The sequence below is a fragment of the Daldinia loculata genome (genome assembly GCF_022478755.1).
Source record: "Daldinia loculata strain CBS 113971 unplaced genomic scaffold F4817scaffold_14, whole genome shotgun sequence".
Taxonomy (NCBI): Eukaryota; Fungi; Ascomycota; class Sordariomycetes; order Xylariales; family Hypoxylaceae; genus Daldinia; species Daldinia loculata.
In genome coordinates, this window is record NW_026054868.1 from 342,707 (window position 1) to 366,794 (window position 24,088).

General features: G+C 48.4%; 7 protein-coding genes across 7 annotated transcripts; 4 read left to right on the forward strand and 3 right to left on the reverse strand.

The window, feature by feature from the left end:
- Nucleotides 1-230: 230 nt before the first annotated feature.
- Nucleotides 231-2,050, forward strand: F4817DRAFT_332556 (heme peroxidase). Its single transcript, XM_049302661.1, has one exon. It carries the CDS (start codon nucleotides 812-814, stop codon nucleotides 1,859-1,861), a length of 1,050 nt encoding a protein of 349 aa, XP_049160742.1. The 5' UTR covers nucleotides 231-811; the 3' UTR covers nucleotides 1,862-2,050.
- F4817DRAFT_49948 (zinc-finger of the MIZ type in Nse subunit-domain-containing protein) lies at nucleotides 2,019-3,768 on the reverse strand. Its single transcript, XM_049307564.1, has 2 exons — nucleotides 2,515-3,768; nucleotides 2,019-2,446 (listed from the first exon to the last, which is right to left on the reverse strand). The coding sequence occupies exons 1-2, from the start codon at nucleotides 3,469-3,471 to the stop codon at nucleotides 2,177-2,179; spliced, it is 1,227 nt and encodes a 408-aa protein (XP_049160743.1). The 5' UTR covers nucleotides 3,472-3,768; the 3' UTR covers nucleotides 2,019-2,176.
- F4817DRAFT_332561 (uncharacterized protein) lies at nucleotides 3,627-5,412 on the reverse strand. The gene has a single exon (XM_049302662.1). It carries the CDS (start codon nucleotides 5,174-5,176, stop codon nucleotides 4,067-4,069), a length of 1,110 nt encoding a protein of 369 aa, XP_049160744.1. The 5' UTR covers nucleotides 5,177-5,412; the 3' UTR covers nucleotides 3,627-4,066.
- Nucleotides 5,413-8,786: 3,374 nt separating this feature from the next.
- On the forward strand, nucleotides 8,787-9,822 carry F4817DRAFT_332565 (uncharacterized protein). Its single transcript, XM_049302663.1, has 2 exons — nucleotides 8,787-9,061; nucleotides 9,132-9,822. The coding sequence occupies exons 1-2, from the start codon at nucleotides 8,992-8,994 to the stop codon at nucleotides 9,398-9,400; spliced, it is 339 nt and encodes a 112-aa protein (XP_049160745.1). The 5' UTR covers nucleotides 8,787-8,991; the 3' UTR covers nucleotides 9,401-9,822.
- A 305-nt stretch (nucleotides 9,823-10,127) lies between these two features.
- Nucleotides 10,128-13,428, forward strand: F4817DRAFT_50085 (RCC1/BLIP-II). The gene is made up of 2 exons (XM_049307565.1): nucleotides 10,128-12,507; nucleotides 12,566-13,428. Exons 1-2 carry the CDS (start codon nucleotides 10,683-10,685, stop codon nucleotides 12,811-12,813), a joined length of 2,073 nt encoding a protein of 690 aa, XP_049160746.1. The 5' UTR covers nucleotides 10,128-10,682; the 3' UTR covers nucleotides 12,814-13,428.
- A 335-nt stretch (nucleotides 13,429-13,763) lies between these two features.
- F4817DRAFT_314307 (uncharacterized protein) lies at nucleotides 13,764-14,216 on the forward strand (the record flags this gene model as incomplete). Its single annotated transcript, XM_049300380.1, has 2 exons — nucleotides 13,764-13,804; nucleotides 13,937-14,216. The coding sequence occupies 2 exons, from the start codon at nucleotides 13,764-13,766 to the stop codon at nucleotides 14,214-14,216; spliced, it is 321 nt and encodes a 106-aa protein (XP_049160747.1).
- A 425-nt stretch (nucleotides 14,217-14,641) lies between these two features.
- Nucleotides 14,642-22,876, reverse strand: F4817DRAFT_357695 (uncharacterized protein; the record flags this gene model as incomplete). Its single annotated transcript, XM_049305947.1, has 10 exons — nucleotides 14,642-15,559; nucleotides 15,617-16,100; nucleotides 16,193-20,096; nucleotides 20,158-20,610; nucleotides 20,685-21,120; nucleotides 21,184-21,296; nucleotides 21,354-21,533; nucleotides 21,688-21,721; nucleotides 21,805-22,225; nucleotides 22,299-22,876. The coding sequence occupies 10 exons, from the start codon at nucleotides 22,874-22,876 to the stop codon at nucleotides 14,642-14,644; spliced, it is 7,521 nt and encodes a 2,506-aa protein (XP_049160748.1).
- Nucleotides 22,877-24,088: the final 1,212 nt, after the last annotated feature.

Here is a 24,088-nt window from a genome sequence, read left to right on the forward strand (position 1 = left end):
ACCCCCATCTCTACTGTCGTTCACCATACTAGTATTAGAAAGACATAGTCATTGAATACTTAATGAATATAATTCCAAAGACATCTCCCCTTGGAACGCCAATACGTGTGCTCATATATTATTAGCATATTGGTCCTTGGTCGGAGTTGAAGCCAAGGGCTCGTTTACGTGCATAAAGGGGGTATAAATACTAATGTTCTGGTATTTCTATGAACATATGAATACTTCGACTCATTTCAGTTCTCTGGGATATACAAACTTTTCATAACGAAGTTTATATCGGAGTATATATGTGTTCTTGACTATGGTCTTATTTGGAGACTGTCGATCTAGTCGTCTTTGCTACAAGTCACTACATCCCTTAGCACGGCATCAAGGGTGTAAAACAAATTCCACCTACTATGTACAATAAACACCAGCGCATCAGATAAACCGGAACCACTTATGAGAGACCAATATTTACGTTTTTAATATCGATGACACGAGGGAGAGAAGTGGATCAATGATGATAACACCAGCACTTAACTCAAACAAGCCTAACGCAATTTGGCTGTGGCGCTGCCGAGGCTCCTCGGGGGTGATTCGCCGAGCTTCGGGCTGTTGAGTTCGAGGTCGTCATGCTCATGCTAGTCAGATATGGCTTCATCTAGTTTTTCTCCGGTTATCTCATTACGAGTCCTATGTACAAACTAACGCTACTTGGTCCCAACGTTTTAACTCTTGTCACAATACAAATCATTTCATAAGGGACTTATATATTCCTACCTACCTTATAATAGAGATACACTTAAGACCACCAGCTGGACTCGACATGGCGCAGGATAACAATAACCAGCAGCCCACGACGGCACAACTCGACGAAGTTAAAGCGGCCGTGCGCCAGCTCCTGCACCAGCCTAACTACGATGATGGATCCGCGGGCCCCGTGCTTGTGCGACTTGCCTGGCACGCATCAGGCACGTACTGCGCGAAGACTAACACGGGGGGTTCGAACGGCGCCGGGATGCGCTACGAGAAGGAAGGCGGCGACCCAGCCAACGCCGGCCTCCAACACGCACGCGCATTCCTCGAGCCCCTCAAGGCTAAATTCCCATGGATCACATACGCAGACCTCTGGACCCTCGCCGCCATCGTCGCGATCAAAGAGATGGGCGGGCCAGAAATCCCCTGGCAAGGCGGCCGCACCGACTTCACCGACGACAGCAAGATCCCCCCGCGGGGACGGCTCCCCGACGGCGCGCAAGGCGCCGAGCACCTGCGCTTCATCTTCCACCGGATGGGCTTCGACGACCAAGAAATCGTCGCGCTGTCCGGCGCGCATAACCTCGGCCGGTGCCACGGAGATCGCTCGGGGTTCGAGGGCAAGTGGGTGAACAACCCGACGCGCTTCTCGAACCAGTACTACAAGCTGCTGCTAGCGAACGACTGGAAGAAGACGACGCTGCCGAGCGGGGTTACGCAGTTCGTGTACGTCGAGGAGGGGGGCGACGGCGACGACGAGAGCGCGGCGGGGAATGGCGAGAAGAATGAAGGGCTGATGATGTTGCCGACGGATATAGCGCTGTTGTCGGACCCGGCGTTTCGCCCGTGGGTCGACAAGTACGCGGCGGATAAGGATTTGTTCTTCGAGCACTTCTCTGCCGTGTTTGCTAAGTTGCTCGAGCTGGGTATCAGGCGGGACGCGAGCGGCAAGGTTATCAACGAGGAGAATGCTGAGGAGGGGTATAAGAGCGCGCCGAAGAAGAGCGATGCGGCTACGGCGCCGGGAGATCAGGGCTCGGGACAGGTAGGCCATGAGGCGCGTCCGTTGAAGGAGGATAATGAGAAGGCTCGTAAGAGGAGGGAGGGCGCGAAGTTATAGACTGACGATAGAGATAAGGGGCTTTTACAGGCTGGATAGATGTGGTGCGTACTGTCAGGGCTGTACATATCAATATGTATAGACTAGAGCATAGGTTGGCGCCTACGTACAGACGGACGAACATTACGCGTTCAGAAAGAAATCATAGAATAGATCATAATATCATAATTCACTGCCGACGGGAATCCTACTCGTTTTGGTCTTAGCTTAAGCTACCTTAGGCGTTAAGACTACGATGCCGTCCTAATATTGTAAGACCTCCATTATCTCACCAAATGGAGGATACACAAGCGAGTTATGCCTCCTATTCGTCCTCTACTGTACAAGGTCATCGATTAATTGTTGTCCTCTGCCCCTACCCTCTCGTTCCGATTTGACATTGCGGCCAGGAGTTGCACTCATATGCGAATCGCCCTCGGCGTCGACATCCTGTTCACCCTCACCCTCACCCTCACCCTCATCTCCACCCCCACCCCCATCCTCGTCGTCGTCATCTTCAGCCATACTCGCGCGCTGCGAGGCCAATTGTCGCTTAATTCTGCGCAACATGACCGGGTCGGGATGGAAATCAGAAACTGACACTTCCTATAATCAAGTTAGCTCTGTTCGTGGTGTTGAGAATATATTCGCGAGAGTATAGAGTATATACATACCTTATTACAGCCTGTCTGTGGACATCGTGCTCGCCCACGTTGGGTTTGGAGAAACTGGATAATGGAGTCTTTCTCGAACGTGTGCTTGCACTTTACACTCGTATATGGATCCTTCATGATTACCATGGACAGGGGGCAATGTATGTCAAGATGTTCCTCGGCAACAATCAGATCCTCGTCTTCGCTCGCCTCGTCCTCCCCTCCGTTCTGCGAAAACCATTTAGATGCATCTGGCAACGGCTTATTACCTCTCCCGTAAATGGCGTCATGCCAGAGCCGTTTAAAGCCAACGTAATCGTTGTTTGTACCGTATCTCTCGTACGGAGTCTTCGACGCGTATTCCTCAGCCGCACTCTCCTTAGCTCGCTGTAGTAACATTATCGGGCTCGTGATGTTAGCATCTGCCATCTCGTCGTCCTCGTCGTCGCCCCGGTGTCTTTGTCTTCGGGTCGCATTCGTAGCTTCGGTCTCGACCTTCTGCGCCGTTCCCCGTAGCGCCAGATTACTGTCCTCGAGCTCTATCTTCAAGTCGATAACGCTCTGGACGGCGAGGTTGCATTCGTTTGTCAACACGGGTACGTCATTCTTCAGCGCCAACACGGCTTTCTCCTCAGCCCTCTCCCGATCATTCTTTTCGTCGCGTCCGGCTCGCTTTTCCTGAAGGTTCTTGAGGCTCTCTTTTCTCTCCTCGTATTTGTCGTTGATATCCCGCACGCTGGCGCTCAGAAGCTCTACACTCTTGTTCAGTTGTTCCTCGTACTTCCGCGTATCCTTGCTCGTTGACAATTGGGTTAACGCGCGTATAGCTTCGGCACTTAGGGGGCATGCGAGAGGCTCATAATCTGGTAGCTCGACAGGGCCGTTGTCTTGTTGGGTACGAGTGGATGATGTGCTCGGTCGGCCTCGATTACGGTCGGCACCGGATTGTAGCCGGCGGCTACTAGATAGGAGGGGCATGTCTACTTCCGCAGGGAGATGTTGATGGATTGGAATTGAGTGATATCCCTTAATCCGTTGGTTTTGACGACGAACTGGTGGACTGTACGGTGATTACCTCAAATAAATGTGCCTACATGTAATGATAAACTTTCAATATACGCGTCGAGTCGCGTCTAATCCGAAAAGTGCATTTAGATAAGATAAGATGCTTAAGGTAGTGTGAAAACGTCACTGTGGGGTTCTAGCTCTGCCTTAACAATGCTTAGCAGTGCTTTAGCAGTGGCCCCAGGGCCCCCAGCAGATGCACTTAGCAGATGTTCAGCTTCTTCATAATCAAAATGTCATTAACCATTCGGAAGATGATTGTACACGCCCATTCCATTCTGTCATCCCAGAGGTATCATCAAATTCTCTCCCCTTCCACTACCCATCTCCTAAAATCAAATGACCAACCCGTCCTGTAAAACCGCTGTTTGGTTAAAATCAGATCTTCCTATACACCGTTTTATCATCGCCCGTTGTCCTCGGACCTCCGTGACCCAGGCCTGTATCATTACAAGTGATGTAAATATAAATAAACCCCGACGAAATCTTAAACAAAGCCGGCTTCCATCTAGTCGCCGTAGTCACTCTCACTTTCGTCTCCGTCGTTCCCCGTCATCTTGCCGTGGACTGCGTATAACGCTTTGATCCATGTATCAAGCATGGTATTCAACGATCGTTGCTGGTCTTCGTCTAGCCGCATATCCGAAATCTTGTCTCGTAACCTCTCATAAGCTTCTATCATAACCCAGACTTGCAATGAGGAGGTTTCTGCATTTGGTCGAAATGCCGACCCTCTGGCAGCCGAGGAAAGCTCTTGGCCAAGTAAGTCGACACATATCTGCAGGCTGGGGCTCCCAGGTGTTCCTCGTCTTCGCGGCGGGATTGCCGGTACTTGTTGACGAATCTCTCGAGGCGATGGCAGCTCGGGTGTAAATGAAGGTTTAAAGGAGACCGAATCCACCTCGGAAGCCACCAGTGTCCCATCATCAGAGCGAGGAGATGTCCTCACAAGCAATGCATCGGGAAAGTCCTGCGTGATATCTTCTCGTGCGGCTTGATTGTCTAAGCTTGCACGGTAAGACTCTCCCAGGCGTAACGGTTCAACTTGGTTCGTGTCGTTCAATATCGCGCAACTCGACTCCAGTAAAGCCCTATAGGATTCCGCGATCTCCTCTACGCCCGAAACCCTATGAGTCGCTGTTTGCTCTCTTCTCGAACAGCCTTCTAATTGCCCTATGTGATGGACGGGTGTCTTCGCATATCTCCTCGTTACGGACGAGGCTGAGGGAGGGTTGGCGCATGAGGCCCTCCTATCAAGATATCTTCCCGGTTTCGTGTCATCAATAGCGAGATGCGCAAATTCGGGAATGACTTGCATAGAGTGTCGCAGTGACTTATCGACAGGCTGCACAGGTAGTTGACCACGACAGAGAGATCCGCTCTTACGGAGCTGCTCGAGCCATTTACCATCATCACGACCAGGCGTTTCTGGAACCACTTTGCTGTTTGCGTTGACGATAGTGGCACCCGGCTTCTTGGCGTCGTTGTGGTCGTTGGGCATGTACCAGCGCTGAGGGGCGCCGATCTTCTGGAGCTTCCTCCGCAATTTCTTACCAGGGCCTTCCGACCTGGCGGGAGTAGGCTCTACGATCACCGTGGATCCCCTGTACCAATTCATTGTGAATTGAAGATTGATTACATTACCGGGAGGGGAATTTCGATAGAAGCGCACGGCGGGAAACGCAGTGCTATATGACAATACGAAGATGAAGATGGTGTTGTTTTTAGCGACTTTCTATTGCCTACCTAGAGTTACATTTACCCAGCAGGAGTTTTTTTAGGGCGATGACGTTGGCGTATCGTGGGATGTCAGAGGGTAGTAGTGTATGTGTCTAAGAGCCCAATACGAAAACCGGATTTGCATAGCCCCTAGACACCAAGTAGCATTGGCGGATTGGCTGACCTGCATATGCAATCGTGACGGCCTTGTCCAAATGCAACCTGCAACCCGTCGAATTGAGGAGCCTTGAGAACTATAGAATGTACATATACTTGAGTGGCATTTCTGGTTGTCAATGTCTGATCTAAGACCAGTCGGCTGGGTTTACCAAGCTAATCAAGTTATCAAGTTAACCAATCATGTTTATGGGGGCTGAAAGATATGCCCTTTATGATCCTCCCGCATCGTATGTATGTGTGTAACATACTTATGGTATGTCTTTTCGGTCTTGGTGTGGCAAATGGTCCAATCGTTCAATGGCAGGTCGGCGTGGTTTGCAGGGATCATGCAGGGTATTACTATGCGGTAAGACTATTTACTGCTGATACGAGTTGGTCGAGACTATTCGCTCTTTTCGATATCTTGGCTGGTGTTGGGTGAGCACAGAAACGCCAAAAAGGCAAAATTTTACACAGCTCGCAACCCCAGGCTGCATCTTGATAAATCTGTACGTTCCATTTATATTAATTAGTTTCTTTAGGGTCGCACTGCTCTGTTTCTTACCGAAAACGCCCGCGATTAGATTCTAAGAATATTCTTATTATTAGAAACGGTGTATAGAAAAGCTACGACACCGCCATTCCTTCGCATGTACGTCTCTAGTACCGACTGTATGTATGTCTTTGATTATCTGCGAACCTAAGTAGACCTGTCAATAAGATAGATCAGTAGCCCTGTGGCGTCTATAATCCCTTCTTAGCCCCCAACCACACCACTCGGAGGTGAGTGTCTGATAGATTCGGATCCGGAGGCCACTAAGAAAATGAGGGGACCTGTCACGGACTCACAGGCATCATTCTAGCAAATTCGGGCACCTATAGAACCACTGTATATGTAGAAGATTACTGGTTCATTTTTCTGTGATATTCAGCTAATTGCAGCACGTTCTTATAGAACTCTGAATTACTGTAATCTCTCATTAGTTATCAGATATATTATCAAAGCGTTTAACTCTAGTTTTAATCATTTGACTATCTATTCCCCCTATGAAATTAATTAACCGCCATATCCCACGACACAGATCATCTCTTTAGCGACGTTATGATCTAATAAGTGGGATTCGTCGGGGGCGATCCGAGAGTAGCGCCTAAGACCCCACCAAGACCAGTCATTGCTCGTGCTAATCCAGCAAAACGAAGCAGAGATACCAATTATTATAGTCACTTGAAGCATCTCGTGCGAGGAGAAGAACCCCTCGCCTGTCAAACACAGCGTAAGCGCTTTCTCGTAGCAGAACCATGGTGTAGCTTAACATGAATATATTCAACCTACGGATTATGAGCACCGAATTTCACGTACGTAAACCGACTAAGTTAAGCGATGACTGATGCATACATAGAGATGAAAAGAAAAGTTCGCGTAAATTCAAGCTAAACAGCTTCGATTAGTACGTACTGATGCCCGCAATCCTTCCGGGAATCCATTTTGGGGAACTCGAGTCCCTTAGTATTAGTCGCAGCTTCGCTTCTGCCCCCATGATCCGCTAAGTACATGTAGGTATAGGAGACAAATCTAGGTAAATAACCCACGAAAGAAAGTGTCTCCAGAACATTTATAATATCTCACTTATATAACGAAATAGAGTTTATATAGGTAGATATTTCATATGCATTAATGGTTTCCTAATATGCCTTTGCGTATGAAGATCTAATGATATTTTAGTCCTATTATAACCGAAACAGGTGCAGATAAGGTTGACTCAAATTCCAACGAGGCTTGCTTGCAAGCTTGTACTACCTGTTGTATAGGTATGATAGCAAGTATAATTGCTATTCGGCTTGTCCCCTATTCTTGGTCTATTACTTTCACTTGCAAACAAATGTCCTTGTACAGCATATTTATCTATCCATTCGGCTAGCTAATGCTTCAGTCTAGCTTTGTCATAATTAGAACATGACGATACTGCCATATGACGGATGGAAACTTTATATACATCCAAATACAATTAAAGAATATAATTCTCCGGGTCTGGTGAGATATGCATCGCTATGTCGCTGGGTCTTACTTTTACATATTATGAAGTGTCACAGTCTAGATCCCAGTCTAGACATTAAGGAAGATGCGAATAGTATGTGATGTTCCAGAACAAGGGAACCTGCTGGTTTCATTACGTACGGAGAGATATAACTACGAGCTTGCGCTTACTCACTCCGTTAAATTAATGAATGAAATCAGCTGTGGACAACGGGTTTCCAAGATCCATTCTTATAGTTGCATTAACTTTCAGAATTGATACTGTATTATAACTAGATGTATTATATGAGTCAGATTTAAGACGTGGGCGTTTCCCCCCTAGTTTGCATCACCGCTGGCGCCAGGGTTCTACATGAGACATCTGAAGTAATGGATGCCTTCAGTATATTCAAGGTAGGTACCTAGTCACTAGTTTCCATAGCTTAGGTCGAGAGTTCCTTTTAGAATGACCAAGTTGTTTCCATGTTTCTTAGGGTTACCTCATGAAAGCTAGTGAATACAACAAGTGACGGATGGAATATTATGAATCAGTAGAAGTGATTTCGCGCTAGTATCACTGACAAAGTGGACTGCTTGAGCTGGCTTAGGAGTAGAGATTGATACAGTCTGCAAACTTGTCTTACGGTGGTTTCAAGTCAATACCTAAGTCGACTAAAGTCTTTATGAGGCAAATCAATGAATATACATAAAACAAAAAGACCTTAGTTGGTGTGTTTTATGTAACCTGATGTCTTACCTACTGGGTCCCTGATGATAAAATATTACCAGCATGTTTATAACGTGTATAATAGAATAGTCCTCCATCGGGCTTAACAAGCACGGTAACCTTGGCACTTGAAATATCAAATAACGTGACTATGAGGGGGTTGAGATATTAAAAACTTACTAAGGTACTTAGTACATAGAGGTATTTTTATTTATTTATTGATGAAAGTCTAAGTACGGGGCGAAAAGTGGAAGATATCTATCCTATTAGCAAACAGAACTAGAGCAAACCTAACAGACAACCAATAATAGAGGGTGTAATTCACGAGTTGGTAATGTAGAGTGTGACTAGGTGGTTGAATCAGACCATCCAAGCATCACTAACTGACGAGGTTTGGAAAATTCAGCCTCATTAGAGTCAGCCTCCGGTCTAGATCTCCCCTGAGCACGGGCGACTAGGCGAACTAGAACCTGGCGAAAGTAATCACAAAAGTTACCATTGGTTGATAGCGTTACTCCGAAGAAATGTTGACCAATCAGAGGAGATATGATTACCTATCCCTCCAACGAAGTTCGCCTAGTGATGTCAGTGGCAGCCTTATATTGATAGCAACAGTGTTGAGTTCTCAACTACAAAGATAAAACATCAACCACGCATATATAAGACCTGTTACCTGCCATAGTTTCCAAACAATAGACACAGCTTCCTCAGAGTAAATCATCTAAGAACACTTTAGTAGTCACATACATACCAACAGCCATACTACCTCGTCTACCTCGTCTACCTCGTCTACATCACATACTCTTCCGTCATAATGGCAACCGAAGTTTTGAAGGCAACACCTACCTGCTGCGGCAAGAACACTGGGGGCGAATGTGTCTGTGGTAAGTTCGAGACCTATCCCATATCGAATACAAACCGACGTAGAAAGTGAGCTAACATATCCGTTCGCAGCTAAGCAGGCTACCTGTTCCTGCGGTCAGAAATCCGCCCTCGAATGCACGTGCGAGAAGGCTCCGCTCGAGAATACTCTAAGTGGCGCCCGATGCTCGTGCCGAGCTCGCCCTGCCGGTCAATGTACCTGCGAGAATGCGTCCAAGGAGAACAGTCCCATTGCTGGCAGCACCTGCGAATGTGGTGCTCGCCCCGCCAGCTCCTGTACTTGCGAACGCGCTACTTCGGATTCAAACCCGAACGAAATCGACTTTACCACGAAGAAATAATTGGTCATACGAGGCTGAAAAATACTATGGGGGATCGGGTTTCTAGGCGGCGCTACTGGTTGCAAATCATGAAAATTGTGGTGGCATATACTGCTATGTGAAAGAACTTCGATACCTAGGATTCTATAGGTTATGGTCGCCGGAGTGTTGGAGTGTTGGAGTTAGGTCGCTGGTATTAGGAATATAATCATCTTTCGTATTTCAATCTAAGGCTTGTGAGATCTACCTTGCCATTTCTATGTACAGGCGACTCTATGATGCAGGATCGGCGATAGAAATACTTCGATTTGTGGATGTAGGAGACTATGTTGTAGAGGCTTGAAGTTATGATTGGATGTAGTTTCTGTGATCAACTGTAAGGAAAAACAATAATGCCTTTGTATACCGGTTCGAACTTGAGAAATGATTGGCTTCTTTTTTTTCTTTCTTTTATTTTTATTTATTATTTATTTTTAATCTTATTTTCCAAAGTACGTACATGATAAAATTGATTGGCATGTACTAGGGTAAAAGGGATTCCCCCCTTATCGCCATTTTTCTGCCGGACAAATCTTCAGACTGCAAGGATTACAGAAGCCTAGCAGCCTAGGTACCCGGGCGGTGAGGAAGTTACCTGCTTGCACTTTCCTGAACAATAACTTGATTGGGTTGGAGCTTCCAGCTGCGTGTACCTTCCAATCCACTTAAGAAGCTAAAAAGCTATTGTGGATCCAGAACGCGCGACTTCCCACTGTTTTGGTGAATACGCAGTTACATCAGTTTGCTGCATGCGGCCTTGGGCAGTTGAGCACAGCTTTTTCACCTAAAAATTTCCACCAGCGCGTTTTTCTTTCTATTTCACCACCGAAAGCATTCATCCTTCTTTACCTCGAGCACTTCTTTCCCAATTGTTCTCGAATCTAACAAAGAAGAGATCCTATTTTTTCGTCCATTGACTATTACTCTAGTCCTGGCCTTCGTGTTTTGTGACATTCCAAAATCTCACCAGGACCACGTCTTGTCTGACTTGTCAGCAAGACGCGATAGTTGCGTTACTTGCGCACCACAATCAGCAAGCTCTCAAATCATTCACACGCCTCACCAACATTTCACTCTACACCTTACTCAATACTTTATTCACACTTAAACATCATACCCTATACTATTTAGCATCGCGCACCTCTCGACGGCAGTGTCCTTAGAAGTCGCGCATAGAGACTGCTAATCGTTTACTTTCTCCCTACTATCATACTATCACTATTTTTCGCACCAGTGTCTACGCGACTTGCAGACGCGACACACAATGCCTCCGAGAAGACTCGCCTCGGCGCCAGCGGGTACCAAACCGTTGAGCAAAAGGTCTTCTGCGACTAGGGGAGCCCCTACTAAGGGCAGAAATGGTCGCGGTGTGGTGAAGCAAAATATCCACAACAAAAGCGATGATGGCGAAAAAGATGAGGAGCCAGAGCCAGAGCAGAATGAAGATAAGGAGAAAGAGCAGGATGTGAATGAAGAGCAAGAGCAGAATGACGATGATCATGACGAGGAGGAGGAAAAGACGAAGAAACAGACCGAACCTACCCGACGTGCACCGAAGAGGGCTACTGGTCGCGTCACCCGTATTACTAAACCCCCTGCAGCCCCTGCGGCTCCGGCTCAAAGACGAGTTGCTTCGACAGTAAAGAGTGGTTCTGGAAAGACCAACGCGACCGCAAAGGCTCGTCCTAGGCAACTTAACCTTGATCGCGAGGCTACTCGCCAACGCGGCCAATCTGCCTCCGAGTCGAGTGGATCGCGCGCTTCTAAGCGCAAGAGAGAAGAAGTCGAGGATGAAGATGAAGACGAAGATGAAGACGAAGAACCCGAGGAAGCGCCCAAGCAAAAGAAGCCTCGCGGTAGTCGAGCTGCACCCAAGAAGATCAGAAAGCTCAAAGCCGAAGAACCCAAGCCAGTACCTATATCAGCGAAATCTCACGATATCGGAAGCGCTCCCAAGACTGCCCCCAAGAAGGTCGCGCCGCGCCCGCGTACGAGAGGGCCTGGTGCAAGAGGTGTGCCTTTTAATGAGGTGCCTACTAAACAGTTAGATGTTTTTGTCTTTGGCGAAGGGTCATCGGGCGAACTTGGTCTCGGTAGTAAGAAACATGATGGAAAAAAACCCATCGATGTAAAGCGACCTCGAATTAACCACAACCTCAAGGGCGTTGTCGCTATAGCTTGTGGAGGTATGCACTGTATTGCCCTGACCCATGATCAGACTATCCTCACATGGGGTGTCAACGATGATAGAGCGCTCGGTCGCGATACTTTCTGGGAAGGCGGTACTCGCGACGTTGACGACGAGGACGACTCGGAAGATGATGAGGACACCGGCGTTAACCCTAAAGAAAGCACTCCTGGACAAGTTGATCTCAGTATACTACCTGAAGGCACCAAAATTGCCCAGGTTGCGGCTAGCGACTCTGCCTCTTTCATCCTCACAGACGACGGTTGGGTCTACGGCTGGGGTACTTTTAGAGGTTCTGATGGTATCATCGGATTCAGCGAACACACGCGAATCCAAGAAACACCTGCGCTCGTCCCTGAATTGAAGAACATCACTAGACTAGCTTGTGGTTCGAATCACGTCTTGGCTTTGGATTTGTCCGGCAAAGTGTTCACCTGGGGTAGTGGAGGCCAATTCCAGCTTGGCAGGAAACTGATCTCCCGTCTCGCAGGTCCGGGTGTTGGACTTACTCCGCAGCCATGTGGAAGATTCACTAAGAAACATCGTGCCGTTAGCGTGGGCGCTGGTTCGTATCACAGTTTCTACATCGACAGTGAAGATCAGGTGTGGGCCTGGGGCCTGAACAATTACGCACAGACCGGCCTTAGGGAACATACCGGCGAAGACGATGCCATGGTTCTCCAGCCTCAAGTTGTTACATCACTTGAGGACTACAAGGTCAGCCAGGTCGTGGGCGGAGAACACCATTCGGTTGCTTGTACGACTGAAGGAAAGCTACTCACCTGGGGCCGTGTGGATGGCCACCAAGTCGGACAGCCGTCCAGTCTATACAACGAGGAAAATACCGTTTTCGATGATAACAAGAAACCCCGAATTCTCTTGGAGCCTACTGCCTATGATGGTACGTTTTCTCCTATATTTTATGTCTAACAATCGGTGTATTCTAATAAGCATTATAGGAATTAAAGCTACCTTTGTTGCTGCTGGTACAGATACCAGTTTCGCCATAGATGAGGCAGGCAAGGTTTACTCATGGGGTTTCTCGGCGAATTACCAAGCTGGCCAAGGAACCACCGACGACATTGAAGTTCCGACCGTGATCGACAACACCGCCATTCGTGATAGACGAATTGTATGGGCTGGTGCTGGCGGTCAGTACTCGGCTATCGCGGCTGAAGCTGAGGACAATGTACCTAACGGTCATTAAGAGTCATTTTAAGTTAGATCAGATCACGACATGGTGTTTAGGAGCGATGGCATACGAGGATGAGATGCTGCATTAGTATATATCCTTCGCATCTTATATTCATTAGACTCGAGGGGTTCGGATCTGGTTTGAGGTTTTGGCTGGTTGCTAGGCATGGCTATAATTCATGAGGATTCATCAGGATGATGCACATAGCAGTGGACATATGAGCAGTTAGGCAGGCCTGTTATTACCAGGCTACGAAAAAAGGCTCGTTGCATTTCTTGTACTTATGAACAATAGCAGCGTCGGGACTTCTACGACTCTTGTACAATATCGATCGTGCCACGGACAATGATTAGAATAGCGAATTTGACTTGTGATTCGGATAAGGAATTAGATGTAGGATAGCCCCTTGCACTTTTGAAATATAATACACAACTTCGCGATTACGACGGCTTTCAATCGTGAAGGGAATATGCGAACTACACTTAGTGAATTGGAGCGAAGGAGCGAAAGACCGAAGCTCCGAGTTGAGCTTGGGTAGTATACAGTAAGCAGCTTATTAGGTAATCAGCTGGAGCTAGCCACCTGTTTGCTTTTCTGAAAATAACTTTAACTTCGATTTTCTCGGTGCTATCTTGCTCTGTAAAGCGGGCACTGTTCTCTGGTAATAGTTAGATTGATGATTAATAGGTAGGACAATGACGTTACACATGTACATAAAGTATGGGATAGTGATGTATCATGTATAGCAGGTATCCTTATATCGTACCTCCTAACGTACCTAACCTATGTATATAAGTCATCATATCGACATATTGCTTTTGATATAAAGTTACTAGCAAAAGTAATCGCTTTTTCATTCCTGGGCTGAATAATATACTTATTATTCATATCCTAAACATCGGCAGGCAGGTAGTTCTGCTTTTATTTCTATTTTTATCTTTACGGTACATATAGCAATCAGTATGTTGGGCCGGCTGCTGCTAACTATCGATGCCCTCGGCATGTGCGTTGGCACCATCGTGGCTGATTGCCTCAATGAGACGCACATGTTTAATCCACGGTGGCGGCCGCATGCTAAGCAAGTCTAGCATAAGCACAATAGCTAAGATGTTGTTTATCTAACCTGTGTAACTAGATTCCACAACGCTCAGACAGTCTTCCTCGCCATAATCCTGTCCGGGCTGACGCTCTACTATACGTGGCGGCGGGCGAAGACGCCCGAGCTGCGCCGCGAGTTTATCTTCATCAGCGCCATCACGGGGTCTATCTATTGGATCGCGGGACTCCTCAGCATCCTGCCTCCCGGCACCATGGGTGTTGATCCCGAGTTTGGCGGCCCGGGTTTCCCCCAGAGCAAGATATTCGTTGCCTTCATGGCTACTGGTCTGCTCGGTGCTTGGATAGAGTATCGTTGAGGCTTGTCTGCTGTCTTTTAGAGGAGGGAAAGGAGAAGGATGAATAGGTTGATTGGGTCGGTCGAGAAGCTGAGGCGCTTTGGGCAGATTGGCGTGGAGGTCAGAGGCTGTGGCGGTGGGATGTAGTACAGAGATGATGAGGAGATTTCTATACCCCGCCGTTCTGTTTGATAAAGTGAAGCAAACACACTCAACTCTATTCAATACCGTTATCAAACCCTTCGTCCAACACCTACTACTCAACATTCCAGTCCCCGAAGTCTTTGAAGATACGATATAAGATACTTGAATTTATTAAGTATTATCTAATCCAACATTAATATGTCTTATGTTTATAAACCGGTATATATCGGTTTAGTTAAAGTCTTGTAATACGATCCCCCTTCGAGGATTTTAAATCGGGGATGAACCTAGAAACTACACATTTACGCAGTTTTTTGGGACTCGCTTTCGAGCCTCTCGAGCAATTTGGCTGCGACGAGTTCCGCAAGCTGGTGGAGCGTTCCACTGCCGACTATTTCCAGCACACCCAACGTGAGCCCGAATGCGCCCTTAAACCACCGTCTCAGCTCGATAGCCATTAGCGAGTCGAGGCCCATCTGTGCTAGCGTTAGATTGATGTCCACCTCCTCGTCTGGCCTGAGAAGGAAATCGTATATCTTCTTGCCAATCTCATTTCCTAGGAACTCGATACTGCTCTTGTCTTTTAATAGCGCTTTTCCTCCCACACCGGCAGCTGCGACTTGTTTGAGGAATTTCTGAAGAGCATCGTTATCGGTGCTCTTCGCTGTGTTCTCAATCCGTACATTGTGGTAGATACCCATGCGCCTGTCGCGCCGCCACATTGTTCGGTTGTTTGGGTCGTCTAGGGCCTGATCCGACCGTATGCCCATCACCATCTGAGCTTCGCTACTCCATGGTGTAGGCGGAACGGCCAGCGGCCCAGCGGCGTCTTGGTCCGCCGGGGAATTATTCATGAGACTGAGCTCTAGAAAGTCTAAGAATTCGCGCTCGCCGAGTAGGCATATGCCTTGAGCCTTGATATTTTTCATCGCGTGTGAGTTTTCAGCTACGAACCCAATATCACCTATAGCAGCGATGTTGAGAACTGAAGCTGGTAGCCCTAGGGAGTGGCGGTAGCGACAGAAAGCCTCCATAAACGTATTAGCTGCCGCATAATTTCCTTGTCCGAGAGAGTCAACCACGGCCATGATTGAGCTGGCTAGGAAGAAGAAATCTAGATTATTCGATCGAAGTGCGTGGTGCAAATTCCAGGTGCCCTCGACCTTAGGTGCAAGGGCATCTTTCCATTGAAACCATTCCATGTCTACTACTGGGACGTCCTGGTGTATTTCGGTTAGTATCGAATGTTTAGCCCGATGTTATAAAGGGGCTCTTACCCTTAGGACCATGGCCAACTGTATCATTCCTTTAATAGGTGACTTCGCTTGGCGGATCGCTTCTTGTACGTCACCGATCTGATCAACACGTCCGGCAACTGCTGTCACCGAACATCCCATAGACTCTATCTCGCGGAACAAGGCCTTGCTAACATCGCTCCGGCCTGCGCTGCGCGAAAGGAATATCAAACTTCGTGCGCCTCGCTCAACCATCCATATTGCAATAGATCTACCTAGGCCGCCGACACCGCCTACGAGGAGGTAAGTCGCAGTGGGATCGAATTCGATACTACGACGTTGAGGTAGCGACTCGATTGGTGTACTTAGGTTAGGGGGAGGGAAGGTCACTACGATCTTGCCCATATGATCGCCATCTTCGAGGTGGCGGAATGCCCTCGCGATTTGCTTCGCATCGAAGCTCACAATGGGATCAATTGGGCGGAGATGGCCTTGCTTATAGAAGTCGACGAAAGCGGTCAATAATCTGATAATTTGTTAGTACACCATCAGTGACAATCTAGGAAGTGAGCACGGAGGCTAGCTATTAAGGAATAGCCTCCTTTTTAGAAAACTTACCTCCTCAGCCACTTAGGCCTCTCTCTAAAGTCGGACAGGTTTACGCCGTAGTAAGAACGATTGTCAGCAAAAGGAAGCATATCCAGGCGACCAGACCCCTTAGAGTCTCGCAAGCTAAGATCGACCATAACACCGAACTTAGCAACACACCGCCACGACTCGTGCAGCAGCTCGCCCGATAGCGAGTTTAGGACTAAGTCAACGCCTCGACCATCTGTCTCTTTCATAATACCCTCTGCAAACGACGCGTCCCGAGAGTTGAAGATATGCGAACGTGGAATCCCAAAGTTATTCACGAGGTACTGGACCTTCTTCTCGCTGCCCACAGTCGCGTATATCTCAGCCCCGAGCATTTTAGCTACTTGGATCGCCGAGAGACCGACACCACCACAAGCTGAGTGAATCAAAACGCTTTGGCCCTTTTCTAATCGACCGACATCGATAAAACTGTAGATTACTGTCCCGAAGCACACGGGAATAGAAGCAGCGTCTTCGAAAGTGAGACCGTCGGGGATCTTCATGACGATGTCGGCTGGTGCTACGTTTCTTGTACCGAGACAGCCGTTGCAAAGGGCCATGATCCTATCTCCGGGAGTGAGATCTTTAACGGCCGAGCCTACTTTGCTGATGATACCTGATAACTCGTATCCCAGAGGGAGGCGACCTGGCGTGGAAGAATCGATGATACCTCTCGCCAGGACAACGTCGCGGAAGTTTAGACCAACGGCTCGCGTCTCAATCTCGACATAATCGGCTGGTAGTTCCAACGGTAGCGGTTCGTCGATCCAGTGTAGCGTCTCCATAGATCCTATCTTAGAGATCGCTAGAGCCGTCCTTATAGGTATGGCTTGCGACCCCTCTTCACGACCACGGCTTTCTTGTTTCTCTTTTAGCTTATTAAGTAAGGAGAAAGGACGATATCTAGGGATGCAGATCTGGGAGTTCTCGACAACGAATTCGCGGTCGGGAGCCAGCGTACCAACATCCTCTTGGGTGCGGACCTTATTGAATACATCTAGAACTATGTCTGCAAAGCGCGGCTCGCTAGGCTCTATTTCAAGAGTGCAGAGTCCTGGCACTCGCTCAGCTCGTAAAGTACGGGCCATGCCGAGGAATGTTGCCGGCCGGGGGTCTTTGCATCGAATCTGGACTGGAGGCGTGAGCCAAAGGATCTTCCGGTGCTCTAGAGCTTTTGCATATGTCTGGAACTTGGCGAATGTTTCTGGAGTTAGGTTGACGAACCAGTCGCTCTCAAGGTTCAGGCACGATATGATGTCTTCATCTGGTAGAGGTTTCGAGCCCAGTCGGCGCGGCGTGACCTCCCATCCTAAATTCTTTATAGATGTCTTAAGAGTACGCGCTACGTCCGATTCCTTGTCATCGCATAGCAGTGTAACCTTCTTAACGGGTGGCACGCTTTTGGTCTGCGGCCGCGATACGATTGTGAGGATTTGGCTATAGGGATCTTCATCGTCAAACACGACCGAGTCTACGCCCGTAAATCCTGCGGCCTTCAGTTCGTCATCCCATCGATCAATAGGCACTAAAGGAGTCGTAGGTCTGCCATCAGCTTCGCCTAGCCACCAGCCCGCGAAATGGCCGAACGCGTAATTTGCCGTGCGCAATGTGGGCAAAAGCTCTGTTAGAACCAGCATCCCGTCAGGTTTCAGTAGAGACTTTATGTTCTTAAGTGACTCCTTAATAACTGGAGTTGCATGAACAACATTTGCAGCCAGGATTAAGTCGTATGACCCCTTTTCTCCGCCCTCGAACCCCTGCTCGAACGGCGACTTGCTGATGTCAAATACTTTATACTCCATGTTAGGTGCGTACGAGAAGCGTTCCCGCGCCTTCACCAAAAAACCGGACGAGACGTCGGTGAACGTGTATACCGAATAAGAGGGGAACCCGCCTTCGTCGACGAGATCGCGTAGGATAAGTTCTGTAGTTCCGCCTGTACCGGCGCCGACTTCTAGGATCCGCAAATTCGGCCGCGTGTTTCCAAGTAGGCGCACAAAGTTACCATATCCAAAGCTAGCACGGTTGTAGATCTCGGATAGGAGGTTTCCTTCTATGAGTACGTCGAGAGTTTCCCGCGATCCCGTAAAAATCTCCGCTGCGTAGTCACACACGCGCTTAGTCCCGAGGGAAAGGGCGCGGTGATCCCCTTTCTCTAGGATGCTAAGGTGAGATTTGATCGTATTTTGCTGCTCTTCAAGGCTTAGCTTTAATAGACGTGCTGCATTCTCGACTAGAGGAAACTCTTCTTTCCCAGTGGCTGCATCTTCGATCCCTTTCTTCATCCAGTCGCGTAGCTTGGCGAAGTGAGGTTGGCACGGATCGAGGCCTTCCACCGCCTTTACCTCCTGGATCATACAAAGAAACGAGAGCTCCTGCTGTAGGACAAGCTGATCGCGGTCGGGCTTGGGTGCTGAGAATAATGCCTTGTGATCCGCGAAGTCAAAGTCTGGAAGCCAGTAGATACGAGCTGCGGCGTGTTGGTCGATGGAATTTATAGCCGGGTTGTCATCCTCGAGGGGTGCCAGTTTGAGACCGCGCATCCGCAGCGCTAACCTCCCGTCTGCGACGCACTCGGCCTGGCCAAGCCTAAGATCTCCTTTCTCCGTCCAGGCACGGACGTGGATCTCCGATGCTCCCCGATATACGACAAGCTCATCGATAGAAACAGGTACAAATAGGCCGTCGAAGTTGCGACAAAGTCCCTTCCTCATGGCAACCAGGAGCGACTGTAAGCACCCATCGATTACTACCGGATGGAGGGAGAATGGCGCGGACACATGGTTATGCTTGTCAACTATCTTGGCCTGGGCGGCATGCTCAATGGTAGAGGTAGAGATATCCGTAAGAGCTTGGAACTCAGGACCGTAGCTGATCCCGATACGCTGCATAGCTGCGTAGAATGATGAGCTCGGTAATCTACGAGGCAGCTCCTCTGGGGTCCAGGAAGCCCCTTCGCCAGGCCCTTCGATGTATCTAACCTCTCCTGTAGAGTGCTTGATCCACGCAGAACCGCTATAAGATGAAATGTTGAATTCGTACCACTGGGATTCGTCGGAATCTGTGAGGCGCTTCCGACGTAGTGAGGTAATAATCTCTACTGGCTTCGAATCGGTTAGGACAAGACCCGTGTGGGCGACCACGTGGCGAAGATGGTAGCCCGACCCAGCATCGGCTCCGGCTACCTGGCGGATTGCTTCACCGGCCATAGCAGAGTACCCAGCAAAGGGAAATACGACGTTCTGTCCGACCTTATGGTCGGCTAACCAGGACGCATCGTCAAGATGGAGGACATTTCTCCATATCGGCTCAGAATCTGTAGACTCGGTTGTCTTAACACCAAGAATACAGTGATGAGGATACTTCCTCTGCCGCCAAGCAGTGGCCAACCGGCTCTCATTCCAGAATGTCTGGCCGCTGTGGTCCCATGCGTAGGAAGGCAACCCCGGAACGACCCGGCCACCCGGGAAAAGGGCGCTGAAGTCGATACTAACGTTCTCCTGGAAGAGCCTACCCAAAGCGGAAAGCAAAGATACTGCGCTATCGCTACCACGCTTTTGGGAGGCAACGTAATTACACTGCCACGAACCTTCGGTGCAGATTTGACGTAGGGGGCCAGCCAATGCCCCGTGAGGGCCAATCTCTAATAGAATATCGGAGTCACCTCGTAGTTGTAAGAGGTTCTTCACCGCTGTACTGAAACGCACAGGCGAGACGAGGTTTGCAACCCAGTACCGCGGACCTAATTCAGCCGCTTTGTCTATTACCTTGGTGGTGACGCTCGACATGAATGCGATTTTGGATAGAGGCGCTTGGTTGCCATCGACTAGAGGCTTTTCCTGCTGTAACAGCTGGAGATACTGCTTTGCCAATGGATCCATGTGATCTATGCGAGACTCGCCATCAGCCAGGATATACAAGTACAGGGAGGATTAATTAGTACTCACGCGAATGATACGCCATATCAACTTTTAACAGGCGTGCGAAAGTATCGGGCTTGGCTTCTTTTATGTTGGACACAGCTCGTTCCAGTAACTCGCGATCTCCCGATATGGTCGAGCTCTTAGGACTGTTCTCGCACGCAATCACGACGCCCTCCGGCAAGAAAGGTGCTAGCTCCCTAGCCCCGAGTCCGATGGCGGCCATTGAACCATTCTTAGACGTGCTCGTAGAGGAGACGAGGCCGCGGTAATATGCCGCTTTGATGGCGAACTCGAGCGATATGTATCTGGCAACGTATGCCGCAGCAATCTCGCCGCTGGAATGTCCTACGACTGCCGAAGGTACAACACCGAAGCGTTCGAATTGGCGATAGATCGCAATCTGCAGTGCTGTACACAGAGGCTGTGACAGTTCAGCTTTGTTGATCTGGCTGCTTTCGCCAGGCTTGAGCATCTCGGCTGCGGCGCAAGAAAAGGAGTACATATCAGCGCCCATGCTGAAACAGTTCTTGAATATCGATGATTAGACTCACATTCGATTGTCCAATTCGGAGGCTGAACGGCACGTCTCAAGATATCGTCCATGAGATTAATGTCCTCGCGAAATTCTCGATTGGTCAAGAATAACCCCTTTCCCATCTCGGCCCATTGACTACCTTGGCCGGTGAAAATCATTGTGACTTTGCGGCGGGATGACTTCCCTGGTATCCTCGCTAATCCGGAGATATCTACAATCTGCTCATCGGATTTGATCATAAAAGCCCTGTGCGGTAACCGTTCTCGACGGAGGGCTAACGTATATGCTATATTGTATACATTAGAGGTACGTAGAGAAACATACTTTTCGTATTGTTCTACTTGTTGTTTCAGTGAGTTTTGGGTGTTAGCTGAGATGATAAGAAGCTCGGGTCGCTTCGCCCTCTCTATAGGACTTGTTTCTTCCGAATTAGGGAACGAGTCAACGATGATCTTCGATACTGTCAGCTAGTAGGACTAGGTAATAAATAGGGGTAAGGTGAGGGGGTTATTCACATGTGCGTTTGAACCGCCAATTCCAAACGAATTCACGCTGATCCTCTCAGCTTTATTAGCTGGGAAAGGTGTCGGTGTCGTCGGCACCTGGAGCCTTTTTTCTGTGAATGGGACTACAAGTTAAATGATCAGCTTATATAATTCTCAGTTCGGTACTAATAAGGGCTTACTCTTAGCATTGGGGGTGTTGAATTTGATATTGGGAGGTATTGTTTTATGCTGTAAAGCTAATACCGCTTTGATTAAACTTGCGAGGCCGGCGGACCCCTCGCAATGGCCTATATTGGGCTTCACGGAGCCGATGTATACTCCGCTGTCACCAAAAATCTCGCCAACAGCAGAAGTTTCGACTAGAGCCACGATAGTCAGCAAACGCCTATTTTATTAAGGAACTTGGAAGGGTTATGTATGTCTCGGGAGCAATAGCTCCCTATTAAGCTCGATATAAAATACCAACCCCCAAGGCAAGCCAAAAAGGGGGGATGAATTCTTGGTGTTACATACTTGGATCGCCGACTGAGGTTCCAGTACCATGACACTAAATAAATTGTATACTTTAGCTTCAACTTACTAGTAAGTTGATAACGACTAGGAAAGGAATGGAAAATACGGCGTACGTACCTCGACGAAGGCTGTTTCGGCTGGATTTAACCCCGAATCGGCATAAACTTTCCTCATAAGTAATTCGAGGGCCTCTCTACGCGGGACAAGCATCCCTTGGCTTTTACCGTCGCTATTAGCTCCAGTACCTCGAATGACTGCTCTGATAGGGTTTCCGTCGCGGATAGCATCCGTAAGGCGCTTGACGTAGATGGCAGTAATTCCTTCGGCTCGGGCGTAGCCGTTTGCGGCAGCATCAAAGCTTTTGCATGATCCATCTGGAGACAGGACGCCTTCTGAGGTCATAAGAACACTGAGGGAGGGCCCGAGAATCAGATTCGATCCCGCAACTATTGCAGCAGAAGCATCACCAAATTGGACCGCCCTGCAAGCCTCGTTCAAAGCTATCAGAGATGCCGAACAAGCTGTCCTAATCACCATGCTACGGTCGTACAAATTTGTACTGTCAGCTGATTTTCGGGGGTTGTTAGGTGTTGATGATGTAGATGGCTCACCTCGGGCCGCAAAGGTTATACTCATAAGATATCCGATTAGCAAGCATCCAATCTCCAGCTCCAGTAACAATATGGCTACCAATCTGCTGGCTATCTTTGCTCTGTTTGTGTAGCCATTCGTCGCCGAATGTGCCTACGTAGCAACCAATTGGCTTGCCACGGTAATTAACTTCACCTGCATCTTCGAGACACTCACGAGCAACCTGCAACAGCAATCTCTGCTGAGGATCACATCTCTCCAACTCCAATTGGGTCATGGAGAAAAGCGAAGGGTCGAACTGAGACAAGTCATCCTCTAGGTAGTACCCGAACTTGGTCTCAATACGCTCTTTGCCACCTAGAGAGCCGTCAAACGCCCGAGCATTGTACCGGCTTCTTGGGACGGGTGTCCGCGCGTCACGACCGTTAACAAGGAGATCCCAGAAGTCATCGGCGTTTCGAATGCCGCCAGAAAGCCTCAAGCCAAGCCCACAGATGGCAATCGGAACTGGTGCTGGAGTTGCTATGTCCTTGACCTCTGTAAAGTTGGAGGTAGTGGTGGAGGAGCATGACTTAGAGAAGCCGTTAGTTTGATTCATGGCGATAAGAAAGCTATTAGTAAACTAGGAGAATTATAACGAGACACAACGTGGTTAATGTGCAATACTAACTTGACCAAATTCACAGGCGACTTGGACGTTCTTATTACAGTCTACACTACCAGTGAATAAGCGGTAATTCGGTCGATATTTCTTACTGCAGTCTGGATAAAGCATGGCTCGGTGATGGTGAGCCAACACTATACCTATCAGCCTGTACAAGACACCGAAATTGGTCATACCGCTGGGGCGAACTGTCTCTCGGGCCATCCGCCGAGCTGGTAAACCGCTATTCTTTTCTGTCTCTACGCAGACTAGACTAGGTTACATCCCGAAGCCATCCCTCGTTCATGCTGTGTTGTCCTGATGCTAATGCAAATCAAGACGCTAACATCTCAGCCTATACCGTTGCGTGCTATAATCGTTTTGTAGCGGAATGGCTAGAAAGAACCACAGTACACTCCACAGCTGTATTGTTTCGCGATGTGTTGCTTTTGTACGAATTTGGTTTATTATCTCGGTGGGTAACACTATCCTGTTAGGCTGCAAGGGCGGTTGGTGCAATATCTAGGTAAACAACGGCATGGCGCAAGTTGAAGGCGCATGTACCGGTCTGCTGGGACCTTAGTTTAGTCTAGAGCATCTCGTCTCCGGTTTCCCCAGAGGATCAATGCAAACATGCGGAGCCTCTAAGGCACTGCTGTCGATATGTATAAATGGTTTCGTTCCTGACTACTTCTTGATAGGCTACTATTAACATAGTATCGCCTTGTTTGGCTAAGTTTCTTTCTTGGTATCCGTGCGTGCGTAATGACACGCATGCTCCTTCGATACTTCTATAGAACTGTTAGCATTGGATGAAGATCTTACGACTGATATAGTATGTATACCCTCGAAAGGCCGAGCTTGCTGAGTGAGAATATCCTCGGCGGATTACATCTCGGTAGGTTTTATTATTATTATCTGACCAGATGAAGTAAGAGGGAGGCACAGAATAGACTACGAAAGTTGCAGCAAGTCTTATTGGATTAAATAAAAGAAGATCTATCTTTATAGAGTATACACCTGTTCTATATTGCATTATATCATAGACTCGCAGCAGAAGGTTCCCGAGTGAAATTAATGCTTCAGTCGCACCTCGTTCGATAGCGTAGCACCTATAATACTACCTCAGGCCATGGTCACAAGATATTATTCACCGCAAGTCATCTT